Source organism: Anthonomus grandis, chromosome 9 (genome assembly GCF_022605725.1).
Source record: "Anthonomus grandis grandis chromosome 9, icAntGran1.3, whole genome shotgun sequence".
NCBI lineage: Eukaryota > Metazoa > Arthropoda > Insecta > Coleoptera > Curculionidae > Anthonomus > Anthonomus grandis.
This window is the reverse complement of record NC_065554.1, coordinates 11,094,626-11,110,055: the sequence shown is the minus strand read 5'-3', so window position 1 is coordinate 11,110,055 and position 15,430 is coordinate 11,094,626. Positions and strand designations below refer to the sequence as shown.

Here is a 15,430-nt window from a genome sequence, read left to right as displayed (position 1 = left end):
GCTTTATTTTGTGCCTTGATGTAGCTGTGCATGATAGAGATCATATATGTTTTTCTTGGGATATTTTCCCACGGACGATTTCGATATTTCTAACTTCTTACTTATTCGTTCTCTACAAACTAAATTCCAGTGCTGAAACAACCGACATGGTGATTACCAATTGGTTTTCTTCAATTAAAACTGTTTTCGTTCTAGTTTTGTACAGGATGTTCACCGATAACGTAAATAATTTATTCATTATGGCTGAGATTTTGACACAAATCTACTTAACATGACTAATAAGTAAACATTATAATTAACGTCACACAACAAAGAATAAATGAATTATGGCCAACTTTTTACTTGTAAGACAAAATCTCTTATTTTTAAATGAGATCAGGGGTTTATATTATTTATTTCTAACTACTATTATTTTATTATGATTATTACAACTATTGACTTTTTTTCTTACTAAAAAGTGTTCGAAATAGAACAGAGATCTGATTCCATAAAAATATCTATTAATTGTTTTCCATCCTAAGTGTCGTAATGCCTATGAAAAATAAGTGTCAGTTTTCCTTTAAGAACAAATTTTGAGAAAACTATTTTAGAGATAAACGCAAACTTGTTGGTATAAAATTGAAGATAAAAGAATGCTCTATCAAAATGCGTTACTAGATATAGGGTGTTCCATTTAAAAAAATAGCGCAAAATTTGATTGAAAATATCATTATTTGAGTAACGGTTTTGACCACCCTGTATAAAAATAAATACATTTTGGAATTTCATAAGATAAAATGAACTTAGCCAAGGACTCTACATAGATTTTTCAACTTGACGTATTCTTGTGATCGACATCAAGTTTTTGAAATTCTATATTGATTGAAAATTGTATAAATTATGGTTAATCGGATACTAGAAGTTGAAGGGCATAATCCAGTGAAAGGCGTAGTAGGCGCCAAAGTTCAATAACTGGAATAATAGACGAAATATCCAAGAGATTTTATTCCAATTTCAAATTGATTATATCATCAACCGGAGGCAAGAGATAGCTGGCTATATGCCAGACGAAAACTATGAATTAAGGCAGTAAAAATCGTATAGCTGCAATTAGATGCGCACCGTTATCCGCTAATGTTTAAATTTCAGTTTCGTCTCGATTTAATATAGAGTTGATATAAAATAACTCTCAAGTTCCGATGTATGACTTCCTTTAAAAAATTCTCCCACCATATAATATGAATGTATTATAATATACAGTGCATTCACGATGAAAGGAACAAATTCATTTAAAAATCGTGTTTTTTTTAAATTTTTCAGACACGTCGATTAGTATTGTCATTTGCGTGTTTTTTGCAATAAAAATTTTCTATACAGGGTAAATAGAAACTATGGCGTCAACATTAATTTTTTTAAATGGAACAGCCTGTATATCATGACATTTTCCATTTTACCATATATTCTGAATATGCTTTTTGTATAGCATATCATATGCCTAAAGTAACCATAAGAAAAAATCTAATGGGGTTATATCTGGTGACCTTGGTGGCCACTTAATCGATCCTCTTCGTCCAATGCATCTGTTAGGAAAAGTACCCCGTCTTCTTGAAACCATATCTCGTTACTAGATATATCACCCTTTTGTGGATCAGGGAATAAAACAACTAACGCAGGGATAAGTTCAAACTGTAGAAAGTCTAAGTAGTGCTCTTGTTGTGTATGCAGATCTCCAAAACCAATCATCATGAGTATTTCAATTCGTTCTTTCTTAGATAAATGAATTTTATTCAAAATTATGCGTGAAATTATAATTACAAATGCATAACAAACCGTTGTCAAGTAGGTACTAAAATTGAAAACTATCGAAAATAATAAGGTCTATTTAATTTTTAAGAAAACACATAAAAAAATAATGTTGGCGTCATAGTTTCTGCTTGAGACACCTTGTAACCAAAATTTTCATTGCAAAGGACGCATTAAATCAAATGGACAACACTTTAAACATTAGTTACAATAAATATAGAAAAATTTGTTTGTTTTAATTTCATATGTTTCGCTAGTCTGTTATGTGATATTTGACAAACCATTGACATTAGGTATAGGGTTTGGTATACAAAAAATATTCAGAATATATCATAGAATTGTAAAACGTCATAATATACAGGACGTTCTATTTAAAAAAATGAATCTTGACGCCATAGTTTCTACTTAAGGCACCGTATAGAAATTGTTTATTTCAAAAAACTAATCGATGTGTCCAAAAAAAATATACGTGTATGCAATGTATTTACACCGTATAATATAAACTTTTAGCTTTCACAAACCTGAGTTGCTGACTATAGCTGCATAAATACGTCAGAACTAGTAATAAGTACTATATTCCTTTTTCTAATTTTCTAGATGCCTATTCCGCTACTCTATTTTTTTTTCATATATTTACTAATGTATACACGACAAAAGTCATGTGCATGTGTACAAAAGAATCGAATCGTGATTCACATTTTTCAATGAAAAATAAAACCTCTGCTTTATGATTTATGTCACAAACAAAATTATCACTAAAACTACAAAACATTAAGCACTATAAAAATTAAAATACTCATCATGATAATAAAATGAATTTTCCATCAAAATTATTTTAAAACTTTCTAAAATCTAACCACAGGTAATTTCCTAGAATTTACTGGTAGGGCATTAAAATATTTATTTGCGAATATTCCAACCCATTTTGACGTCTTTTCAGTCTCCAATATGCTGGAACTAAATTTTTTCTGTCTCTTCTCTGGTAATTATGCACATCATTGTGAGTGGTAAACAACTTAATGTTCCTCCTAACAAAGAGAAGATTCTCCAAGATAAACAACGAAGGCAGGGTAAGTATACCTAAGCGTTTGAAACCTTCTCTGCAAATCTTCCCTAAATCCCAAACCACTCACCACTTTAACAGCTTTCCTCTGAAGTCGAACAAATGTTTGATTGTCCACACAAAAATAGCATAGGATAATTGAAAATGAAATGGCAATAAATTGGGTGGCAAAATGAGCAGATTTAAATGCTTTTCCCGAGACATTATCTTCAAGGCGACCTCTTGCTCAGTTTTGAGGCCACTGCTTCCCGATGTGCATTCCATCGTGCCTGATAGTCAATTTGTACTCCGAGAAACTTGAAGCTTGATAAACACCATCCTTTCTATTTTATTCTGCTTTAAGAGTAATTTGTTAGAAATAAACCAACTCTCAGCACCTGCAGCAGAGCAGCCTCCGGAGTCCCTGCGAAAACTGAGATGGAAGTGTCATCCGCAGAGAGGGTATAGTTTAAGTATTGATCCATGAGAGACAAATCATTTACATAGATGAGGAATAGAATTGGGTCCAAAATGGATCTCTAATTGAAATCTTTGATTACTTTGCGCCTTTAAAAACTATAAAGCTTAGAACACGACCTAAACAATATATTACTGACACAATCAAAGAAATTATAAAACTGAAGAAAAAAGCATATAATAAACACAAGCACTCACTTACTTCGTCTGATAAAAATTATTACCTGGATCTTAAGCATTACTTATCAACTGCAATAAAAAATGAAAAAAAGGCTTACCTGACTTTTCAATTGAATAAGGTTAAAAATAATTCTAAAAAGATTTGGTCAAAGCTTGATAGTTGGAATGTTCATTCTAGGGCTTCACTTGAAATTCCTGGTAGCCTGAAAGATGTCACAAGAATTAGCGATTACTTTGCCAGCATAAGCGATAGGCCCATCCCAGTGGACCCGGAGCTGGTCAAATATTATTCGTCCAACACTATATTACCTTCATCGCATAACACCTTCAAATTATCAATCGTTACAGAGTACGATGTTTATAAATCAATTTCGCAGATTAAATCAAAATGTATTGATGGGGTAAGTTACGATATGCTTCTGTTTAGCATTGATTTTTTGGCTCCTGTGATAACGTCTATTTATCCTGTCTGGTACTTTTAGATAATAATAAGGCATTTGACCTTATTAACCATGATATGTTAATTGCTAAGCTGCACTTTTTTGGATTTTCTGATCAAACTTGTGGCCGGTTCTCATCATATCTAAAGCATAGAAGGCAGGTTGTGGATCTTGATGGGGCTAGGTCTGACATTTAATATCTTCAACATGGAGTGCCTCAGGGATCCATTCTTGGTCCCGTACTTTTTGCCCTTTTTACCGCTGACTTACTATCTCAGAGTCATCACATCTATATGCTGATGACCTTCAGCTTCTATGTTCATTTTATCCTAAAGATTCTTGCGAGGGACTTGCTGGTGTCAATGTTGATCTGGCAATATCTCTGACTGATCTTCTGGGCACGATTTGTTGCTTAATGCCAAAAAAAGTGTACACATGATTGGGTCCGAGGCCGTCAGGGCTAAGTTCATTAGGTTCAATTTTACAACCATTCATATTAAAGGAGTAATTATCCCGTCTGTTAAATATGCTAGAAATCTGGACCTTGTAATGGATGTTGCGATGAATTTTCAGCAGCATGTTTTGAAGAAGCTGTGCTCTGTTTACTTAAAATTGAAGAGCCTTTATTCTTATAAATATGTTCTTCCTGACCATATTAAATACCTCTTGGTGGAATCCTTAATCCTGCCACAGCTAGACTACTGTAACTCGGTTTACTACAGCTACTTTACAGAAGAGTATAAAACTAAAATACAATTGGCTCAAAATATATGTGTATGCGTTTTGCTTATGGAGTTCGTAAGTTTGACATTACTCCATTATATATCAATAATAAACATTTTAAATACAATATTCGTGTTGACCTCCACTTTGCTATGTTCGTATATCGAATTGTAAAACACAACTCTCCATCTTATCTTACAGAATATTTGACTGCAAGGGGCACTTTACATAACCTTAACCTTAGAAATGTGGCTCATTTTGATATTCCCTTTCATCGCACAAAAAAATTTGAAAACTGTTTTGCCTACCTTGCGGTGGAATTTCTCAATTCAAATTATTTGCTGGTGGCTGGCTCTGGTGATTATTCTTTTAAGAATCAATACACCAAATGTTTACAACAGATGATAGCTTAATTATTTTTTTTTGTTTTGCTCTTCTCAATACCCTACGTCTGGGTTGTGTTAGGAGGCTTAAGTTGTTTGTATATTTATTTTTATTTAACTATTTGCTTCTTATTATTGTTTTTTAACAGTACCGTAATTGTATGTATAATGTATGGTGTTATGGAAGATCGTTTTATGCGAATAACACCTTTTGTGTATATATGCTATATTAATGCACAATAAACTTGATTTTGACTTTGGCTTTGACTTTGTTACATACATACATACCCAGCAACCTGAACTCTTAAATCTTAATTTATTAATTCTCTTAGGGAGAATATGATATTGGAGGACTTTGCAGCATTCAGAAATGGCATATTTCATGCAAATCAGATTTCTGCTCTTGACTGAGCCTCTGGAAATCGTGCTTCGAAAAGACGAGAAACAACTTAGAAGCCAAAGTATATTATATTATAGAAAAAATAACTGTGGATTCATCCTATGTTAGGTTATTACCCGTAATCGCGGTTACTGCCATTTCTGCTACGGGGATGAAACCAGAAGCTTTGATTTTAAAAAGTGCAACGCTCTATTTTCTTTAAAAAAAACTCACACAGATATTACCTACAGGACCACCATCTGGGGGATGTTTGTATTAAGACCAATTATAGAAAAGATGTTCTTAAATTTGCTTTATTTTCTTGATTCTGAGAAAACACACTCTTAAAATACACATATGATTCATAATATTCACGAAATCTGATGGAAACTAGTTCTATAGCTTACGGGCTATAATTATTATAATGTCAATATTAATAAAACAAGTTGTTCTAATTTTGCATTTAAAAAAAGTAACTGTTTTAATCTTTAGAATAGTTTTTATTCTTCTTAAGCCGATGGGCTATTCCCGGCCGGTGCGTGAAAGACAAGAAGGCAAAAAAATCAGTAGAAACGTATATAAGAACCTGCTTCGAGATGGTCTTTCTCGCAAAGGTTAATAAACGCGAAAACCTGTAGCAAGTTCATGATCAGTACATAGTGTTCTTACCCTCGAACGAAAAATTCCATAAAAATGATTGTAAAATTATTTTGTTTTTTGCTAATGGTACAAAATTTATCTGTTTATGGTTCTGTATTTGAACTTTTGGATAACTACATTGAAAATTTTGATAAACGATTGGATCATCTGAAGTCTTATTTAAGTAACTCTAGGGCGAATCTAGATGACAAACAAAGTCATTTTATCACCGAAGATACAGAAAATATTAAAGGTAAGTCAGGCATCATAAGACATATAATATATCTTGATGGTTGTGTATTTTCCAGGATATTTATTACGTAATAACTGTGTCAATTTTAGAATATGGAGAATTCGACTTTATAATAATAGGTGGAGGTACTTCAGGATCAGTAATAGCAAACCGGCTATCGGAATTACCAGAATGGAAAATACTGCTTTTAGAAGCAGGAGATATGGAAACAGATGAAACAAAAGTACCATCGATGCATGGTTGTTTGAGTAGCCCTGGAAGTCCATTTACTTGGGGTTTTTATAGCACCCCGCAAAATTATTCATGCTTGGGTAAGCAAATTATATATTTTTATCAATAATATAAAAATAGGCGATTACAAAAAATATAGCTGAAAGTAAAAAAGCTTCAATAATTGAATAACGAAAGTATTTCACATTTTTTAAATTATGAAATAGTTTCAAATTAATCTTCGTATTTTGGAGAAATCGAACAATACCCTATAGTTTGCCTCAATAAATGTTAGATTCAGAAACTAAAAAAACTGCGATATTCTGAGAATTAATATCATATACTGATTAAGATGAATGAAAATAGGAAACATCTTAGAAAAGAGAACTTATAAGAAGGTACTTATAAAAAAAATTATTAAAAGGAATTCTTAATTTTCATATATTTTTTTTGTCTTTCAAAGTTTCAAATTTTCATTTTTTTATGTAGCTATAGCCATATGAAATGTTCAAATCAAATTAGTTTTTATTGCATTCCAATTCACTATACTATAGAAGATTTTACGATTTCTTTTAACCTAAAATGTATTGAGCTAAGAGTTACGATCTCAGTTACAGATATAAACAAGTTACATAATATTTAATTAATTTTGTTGGTTTCTAGTTTTCTTCTTCGAAGAGTTAATAGACGTCTAATGTTTAAAGAGCTCACGTCCTTGATCGATCTGTATAATGTAATTTGCTCGACCTTACCTATAGAAAAGCAATAGAAATACATTGAAATGAAATCGATTCAGTAGCACCGTCTACTATTTAACATTTCATTTATTTTGTTCTATTAATCCCTTTTTGAGTAGTCCACGAAATGTCTAAAAATAGTAACAACGGTAAAATAAAGTTGTAGAATCGTCCCCTTAGTCTAAAGGCTCGGACAACAAACCTCTCTACGCGTGTAGAATTTTGATTTCCACATATGTTTTAGACAATATTTTTTTATGACAATCAATTTAGTTTTGTTTCAATTTTTCTCGACTCATATTTGTTTGAATGGTTTACCTTTTCGGTTCCAGATACCTTAGTTTATATTTTAAAGCACGATGTTTAGATGGCACCACAGGTAGATACTTATTCCGAAACAAGTATAAGAGTGAATATTATTGTAATGATTACAAAATGGACTAATTCGTTTATCAAAATATATATTTCGTAATAACAGTTATAAAAAATTAATAATTTTTTATTTAATTTGAAAAAACTGATTCTATTATTCTTTTGCCTTTTTTATCTGGATTGTTTCGCCCAGTCTCTAATTTTCATGCTCCAGCGTTGCAGCTATTTAATATTGTCTTTCCCATTGTAAAGCTTAAGTCAAAGCCTAGATCGAAAAAGTCTTGGCTTACAACAGGCCTTACAATCTCTTCTAAAAATACTGATAAAATCTGCGTTCGTTTCATACAATCCGAAAGCATACTGACTTCCCAACATTTTATTCTTACTTCAATTCATACAGTTCCTTGTATCGACGGCTTATCAGACTTGATAAACAATCCCACTATTATAAATAATAAAATAAATAAATAAATAAACGTTTATTATACAACAACAAAATATTACATAAAAGGTAACATTCACATAATGTGTTCTTCCATGCTACCTAAAAAATACAGTATTAGTAGGCAGTTTCAATACAATACTACTTTATACTAAACTCGTTTCTTAAAATTACTTCGGAGTTTAACAAAAATACACCCTGGTAGACAAATGACTTTAAAACCTTCAGTTCTATGCACTGGTATTTGAAATCTTATAATGTTTCTTAGGCGGTGACTATGTAAATCTTGTCTTGCTGTGAAATAATCTGAAAGATATTTAGGGTACCTCGACTTGTAAATTGTTTAATAAAACTGACCAAAATGTAAAGCTGCTCTCCTTTCAAATTTTAGTATTTCATTGTCAACATATGTTGGTGTTATGTGATCAAATTTTTGTATGTTGAAAACAAATCTCATTTTGAGCTAACTGAATTTTGATCTTCATTTCAAGAGTGAGGTAATTGTAAAAAACAACATTGCAGTAATCTAGCTCTGACCAAACAAGAGCCTCCACAAGCATTAATTTGAAATTTTTGGGCAAATAATATTTAAATTGATACAAACTTTTAAGTAAAGCGTACATGCACGATAATTTTTTATTGACATGTACCTGAAAATTTAGGACCTCATCAAAAATGATACCCAGATTTTTTGCTGATGCTGAACAAGGAAGGACACTGTGTACACACAAGGAGAAGCTATGAGTAAGTATGTGCTCTTGTTGGCATTCAAAATCATCCCATGCTGTCTTGACCATTTAAATATTAGTAGTTTAAGTCCTCATTAATTTGCTGCATACATTGACATGCATTATGAGGAGGAAATCCGGATAGCAGCCGTGTGTCATCTGCATACAGATTTACAGAACAAAACCGAATTTGCTCTGGAAGATCGCTAGTGTAGATGCTAAATAATAAAGGCCCAAGGATACTACCCTGGGGCACTCCATAACCATAAACAACACGTTTAGATCTTGCTCCATCCAGCTCAACAATCTGTGTCCTCAGTTGAAGATAAATTTGGAATTATTTGCAAACACTCACTGAAAAACCGAAGAAGCTTATTTTAGCCAACAGCATCTCTTGATTTATGATGTCAAAGGCCTTACTGAAATCTAACAGTACCAGGCAAGAAACTAGTGCTAGAGAATAGTGAAAGATATCCGCATCAAAAGCAACTACAAACCTGTTGCAAATCCAATAATATTTTTTTTACCTACCGACTCAAAAAACTCGACGAAAAACAAAAATTCTTCAGGTAAGGATGGGATCACGGGATTAGAATGTGCCAACTTAACTTGTCGAATACTGCTCTCTGTTCTATTGCTGAAGCGAACGATATCTCGCTTTGCCAAGTTGTTTGAAGTTCGCCAAAATGATTCCTATTAAATTCATAAGAATGGCAATCTTGATGATCCCTCTAACTTGCGATCCACTTCTCTTCTTTCTATTCTGTCAAAGTTAATTGAAAAACTGGTAAAATTTCTCATTATGTCCTTCCTCAAAGCAAATAACATCTTTAGTGGCTTTCAAGAGAGTCGCAATACAGATAATGCCATTTTTACAATTTTCTAAAATGTTTCCGCGGCCGTCTTTTGTGACCTTTCAAAGACATCTGATTGTGTTAGACATGAAATTCGGTTTCGGAAGCTCCACTGCTATGGGTTTAAGGGCGCATATTGTGGTTCCGCTTTTTTCTCAAGGCTCGTCGTCAACGTGGTTTTGTGGGCTCTGGGTTTTCAGAAAGCCATGAGATAACCTTAGGGATGCCATAGGGATCGCTCTTGGGTTCTATTCTTTTTCTCATGTATGTCAAATGATCTTACAAATCTGAGAATTCAGGGGAAAATTACTTTATTTACCGATGACATCACCATTCTTTGGTATGGTTCAAATTGTAAATGCTTGCGACTGATCCTGTTGATGAACCTCTAGAGGATACGGGACTGGTTTGACTCCAATCGTCTGTCAATGAATTTCAATAAGACCAAAATCCGGACGTTTGGAGGTAGTAGACCTAAGGGAAGTGCCCATTGGTGGAAACCACATTGCTGAGCACTCTAGCAGTAAATTTCTGAGTGTCATCATTGATGGCAGCATTAAGTTTGGAATTCATGTACTTAATGTTTCCAGTAAAGTATCAGCTTGGCTGCGTTGCCGTTAGGGTTTCAACTGAGGAGCTTGGTTCAGGGATGGGTAGGACTATGTATTTTGCCATTGTCGAATCTGGTCTCTACTAGCGTGTTTGTTTTTGGAGAAATGCCAGCAGTTATCTCATCCAGTCGCTCTTGATTTTGCACAAGAGAGCTTCCAGGTATCACCTGTATTTATAAACCGGAAATTGCATCATATTCAAGAATTGAAAGAAACTTATGGCAGAATCCTAGGTATGTTACGCAACAACAAAACAATCTGCAACTACCAATTCCCAAATTCAGAAATGAATTTTTTATGAGGGTACTAAGGTATTCAATCACCTGTCATGCAAAATCAAAGTGGTATAGGTGGTTAGACATTAGACATAGTCTCAAACGGTATTTGATAGGGAAGGCCTACAATATCCTCTGCAACTTATATGCATGGTGTCTACAGTGCACTTTCTTTTAACAAACGTTTTTTAATGTTTTTTTTTATCTGCTCCGTTTTATATTCAGTTTATATTAAATTTTAGTTGCTTTGTTAACATTAGATATCTGTTTATGACAATAAAATTTATTTTGTTTTGATTGATTTGATGACTTGTCAACTATCAACTATATGTCGTGATCGCAGAACAAGACCTGAAAGCCATGTCTTAGTCTTAGGAAGCCTTCAAAAAGATTAATGTATACACCTCTTTCTCGCAGGTATGCGATAAATACCTGCATATGTCGACGCTTTTGTTGGTTAAGTTATTTTTATATCCGTATTTTCTTGAAGTGAGCAATAACAACAGTAGCACGAAGTATTTGTTTAATCTAGTCTTGGTGATATGCATAGTATTAATAACAATGGTTTATACGCTGCAAGAAAGAATTGAGTTGCTGGGTCTTTATTATCAACAAATTAAGTCTGCTAGAGCAGCAGCACGTGCTTTTAATGGTAATCATCGGGATAAAAAAGTAAATGATCCTTACGTAATGGATTTGATGAGGAAGTTTTCAAGAAACAGGGTCACTATATAACAGAAAAAATGAAGTTCAGCATCAAGTTCAGTTTTATGGTAGAAATTGCAGTTTTGGGTCATGTTGAGATGGAACCTAATGCATCTGCACGATAAATTGCTCCGCATCTGGCGTATCAAAAATACCCTTTAAAAAATTGTAAAATTACACAAATATCATGACTCAAAATCAAACTATAAATTATATTATAGTACATAAGCTAAATGAAGATGATTTTAATCGTCGTGTACAATTTTGTAAGTATTTCAGTGATAAATTAAATCGTGAGAGAAAATTGCTCTACAATGTCTGTTTCTCGAAAGAATGGTCCTTGTGTTTACCTGGTGAAGTGAATAGACACAACTGTCGATACTGGACCGACACAAATCCTCATTTTGTCAATCATATTGTTAGACCTTTTTATATTAATATAAATCTTATTGCTGAGAATTACTTGGAACTTCTGCAAGATAAATCTTGAATAAAATGATGATAATCTTATCCCTTAACCCTAGAAAATGTACTGATATTTTAACAAGATGGGGCACCACCTAATTATGCTATTGTTCATCATTTTTTGACGATGTACCGTAGATTGGCCTGCTAGATCTCCAGATCTTACCTCTTTGGATTTTTTATGGGGTCATCTAAAAACAAAAGTCTTTGCCACAAAGCCTGACTCCCTTGAAGATATTCCAAATAGAAGAATCCAGATAGTTAACGAATGTCAGTTAATAACACACGCAATGTTTGCTAATGTGCGCAGACGTTTTGAATAATTGTATTTTTGTATGGAGGTCAACGGAGATTTTCAACATTTCAACATTTAATAAAATATGTGTTAGATACTCTTTTCATTTAAAATAGAATTTATTTTTTGTCCACATTTATCCATATGTCTTGAGAAAGATGAAAAAAAAATAAAAATGAGACTATGTAATAAAATTAACTTTAATTCAAGGTATTACTCGACCCCCATTCTCATTTAAAAAATTTGACATGGGGGCTCTGGGGGGTGAGGAGATGGCGTCAGAAAAACGCAATTTCTGTCAATAAATGTCCCCCTCAATATTCAAATGAAATTGTCGAAACAGTGGGCTGCCAAAGCAATTGTGCATATAAGTCTCCTGATGGACCCGTCATGCCCTCCCTCAATATTAAATTTGAGATTAGCTAAACAATTTATTTTTCAAGATTTTTAGGGTGGACTGTTTTTTCTCGGACACCTGTATATGCCTGTATAGCCTTACAGTAGCCTTACAGAGTATCTACTAACAATAGTATCTACTGACTATCTTGGGAGAGAAAAGTGCTTTATTTTATCATTAAGAGTTATTCTTATACTATATTATACTTAGTAGTGTCTTGAGTTGCTACGTCTTAGAGTGAGATTAATTAATTATGTTTATTTAGGTAGTTCCAAATTTCCTTGATCCAACTTATCCTATGTCCATCAATGTTATTTTATTATTTAACAATTTATATAATTCATTCTATGAACATAATAATAGCAATATTGCAAGATTATCTAGATCGCTACTGTTGAATAATCCGCTGTTTTGTTTTTATCGAAATTATTGCTAGATTCGTTTATTATTTGTAGATATGAAAGATCAAAAATGTTTCATTCCAACGGCGAAGATGTTAGGTGGAACCACATCCATAAACAACATGATATACACAAGGGGAAATGCAAGAGATTATGACTTATGGGCAGATAATGGTCTTAAAGGTAAAACAGCTACCTAATTGTCATAGAAAAATCAAATCAAAATATTTTAAGGTTGGTGTTCATTTTCCTTGTCACCATATTTCAAGAAAATGGAAGATGCTCACCTAGAAACCATGATGGATCAAAACTACCATCGATATGGAGGGCCAGTATATTTAGAAAGCTCTCGAGCCTACTCAAACCTAGCCAGTTTATTTTTAGCCGCAACTAAAGAGACTGGTTTTAAAGAAATTGATTTGAATGGAAAAAATTCACTTGGATTTGGTAATTAAAACTACAGCTTATTACAGGTTTATTAGTGATATTTATGCCCTTAGGTGCGCCTCAGCTAACAACTAAAAAAGGTCAAAGATTTAGTGCAGCTAGTGCCTACCTATCATCCGCAGATAACAGAAACAACTTACATATCTCTACTCAATCGCAGGTAACTAAAATCCTTATCAGCGAACACACCAAAGAAGCTCGTGGTATTCAATTTGTGAAGAATGGATCGTTCTATAAAGCTACAGCCAGCAAGGAGATAATCCTTTCAGCAGGAACTATTAATAGTGCAACACTCTTACTCCTAAGTGGAATTGGACCTCAAGAACAATTAAAAAAACTTGATATTGACACTTATCAAGACCTTAAAGTGGGTCAAGGTTTAGTTCATCATGTGTTGTTTCCTGGCATGTCATATAGTTTCAATGGGACTGGTTATGCGGAAACTCCTTTTTATTACAGCAAGGAAATTGATTATTTAAGAAATGGTAGAGGACCATTAACATCAAACGGAGTTGACTTAATAGGTTTTATTAAAACAGAATATTCCGCAGGCAGGCATCAATATCCAGATGTTGAACTACTAATTACCAGCGAGGCAGTTGAGGAAAAATACAAGCAGGTAAAAGAGGATAATGCTTCAGTTTCTTCTTCAGATCAGTTAAGAAAAGTGACAATAAGCTTGATTTTGCTGCATCCGAAATCTAGAGGAACAATAACACTGCATTCCAAAAGCCCTTATGATCACCCTTTAATAGATCTAAACGATTTTCACGAGGAAGCTGACATAGAAACCCTGCTATCAGCAATTCGATCGACCGAGAAAATTCTCGAAGCGACCTGTCTCCAATCTTTAAATCTGCAACATCTTCATAAAGACCTCGAAAGCTGTAAAGATTATGACTCGAATTCCGATGACTACTGGAGATGTGCAATCAAATATTTAAGCACAAGTATCGGCGACCTGAGTGGTTCAGCTCCAATGGGATTGGATAAAAATGGAGATTTTGGTCAATCGGTTGTTGACTTAAAACTAAGGCTACATGGGGTTGAGAAATTAAGGGTTGCAGATGATAGTGTTATACCGGTTAGTATATCGGGTAACACCGCTGCTGTAAAATTTGTGATAGGAGAAAAATGTGCTGATATGATTAAAGATGAATGGATAAAGTAATTTAAAAACGAAGATCTCCAATAATAATAACATAGGTAGGGATTAACATTTTTGTCATAAAATAAATAATTTCAGAAGGAATAGTTTGTTTGTTTTTTTTTATTTATATCTCTATTTTGTTAGGTTTTATCTTATTACCTGATTTGTTTTTTAGTTTTTATGTTTTATTTTAATATCTGCTAAACCTTTTATTGTAGCTAAATGTTAGCTCGATTGGAGGTAACATTTGGTTCTCGGTTGGAGGTTGGTAATGACAGAAAAGATATTCAGGTCAATTTTTAACAATTTATAAATATTTTTCCTGTACAATTCAGGCATCATATTTTAAAAAAATCATTTATCTATGGATTTTTTCGTTAAATCCAGAGACAAAGTCAGGTCAAATTATCAAATTATCACCTCTAAAAACCTTTAACGATTATCTATCACAAAAGTATAGCCATAATGCTATTTAAAAAACAAAACAAGAGCGACATCAGAAGTTAACCATAGCTAGGGAGAGTACCACTAATTATTTTTACAGTAAATCATATTGTAAGATACAGTAAATGATATTGTAAGAATTAGAACCCTCAAGGGCAATATATAAATTACGTAAGACGTTTAGAGAGGAGGGAGAGTTTGACTCGATCTTACAAAATCTTACGCAGGAGGAAGGGTGGGGAGCGATTAAGTCTTACGGAAGAGAAAAAGCCCAAAATTCCAACAAATTCTTAAAAACTGAAAAATTTTATAAATTTATTTAATTACATTGATGTTTGATTGCACAGTAAAATATCATTTTATCATCGAAAATGAGCTTTAAACTACATTCATCTTCTATTGTACTATATGCCATATACTCCAAAATGCCTTATATTCAAAAATGTTTGTATATGTTAATAGTGAAAATTCAATTTAAGCCCTAAACCCAATAGGAGGCAAGAGAAATGACATAAGAAAATTATCATAGACCAAGTCTGAACTGAAAACTAGTGATATCCTTCCTGGTATTGCTTCTAGGAAAATTTATTTATTTATTT

The 15,430-nt window shown here is 33.0% G+C and overlaps 2 protein-coding genes across 2 annotated transcripts in view; one reads left to right on the top strand and one right to left on the bottom strand.

Annotated features, from left to right (window-relative positions):
* The window catches only part of LOC126740428 (flotillin-2), a 512,088-nt gene that overhangs the window by 468,318 nt on the left and 28,340 nt on the right, over positions 1–15,430 (bottom strand). The window lies entirely within an intron of this gene.
* On the top strand, positions 6,031–14,489 carry LOC126740424 (glucose dehydrogenase [FAD, quinone]-like). The gene is made up of 5 exons (XM_050446447.1): positions 6,031–6,298; positions 6,388–6,609; positions 12,845–12,973; positions 13,025–13,237; positions 13,291–14,489. Exons 1-5 carry the CDS (start codon positions 6,100–6,102, stop codon positions 14,406–14,408), a joined length of 1,881 nt encoding a protein of 626 aa, XP_050302404.1. The 5' UTR covers positions 6,031–6,099; the 3' UTR covers positions 14,409–14,489.

Excerpts from the sequence above, each read along its gene's own strand:
- LOC126740424 (XM_050446447.1), top strand. The coding sequence starts at position 6,100 with ATGATTGTAAAATTATTTTGTTTTTTGCTAATGGTACAAAATTTATCT. Across the intron at positions 6,610-12,844 it reads GCAAAATTATTCATGCTTGG|ATATGAAAGATCAAAAATGT; the intron begins GTAAGCAAATTA and ends TATTATTTGTAG. Across the intron at positions 13,238-13,290 it reads AAAAAATTCACTTGGATTTG|GTGCGCCTCAGCTAACAACT; the intron begins GTAATTAAAACT and ends TTATGCCCTTAG.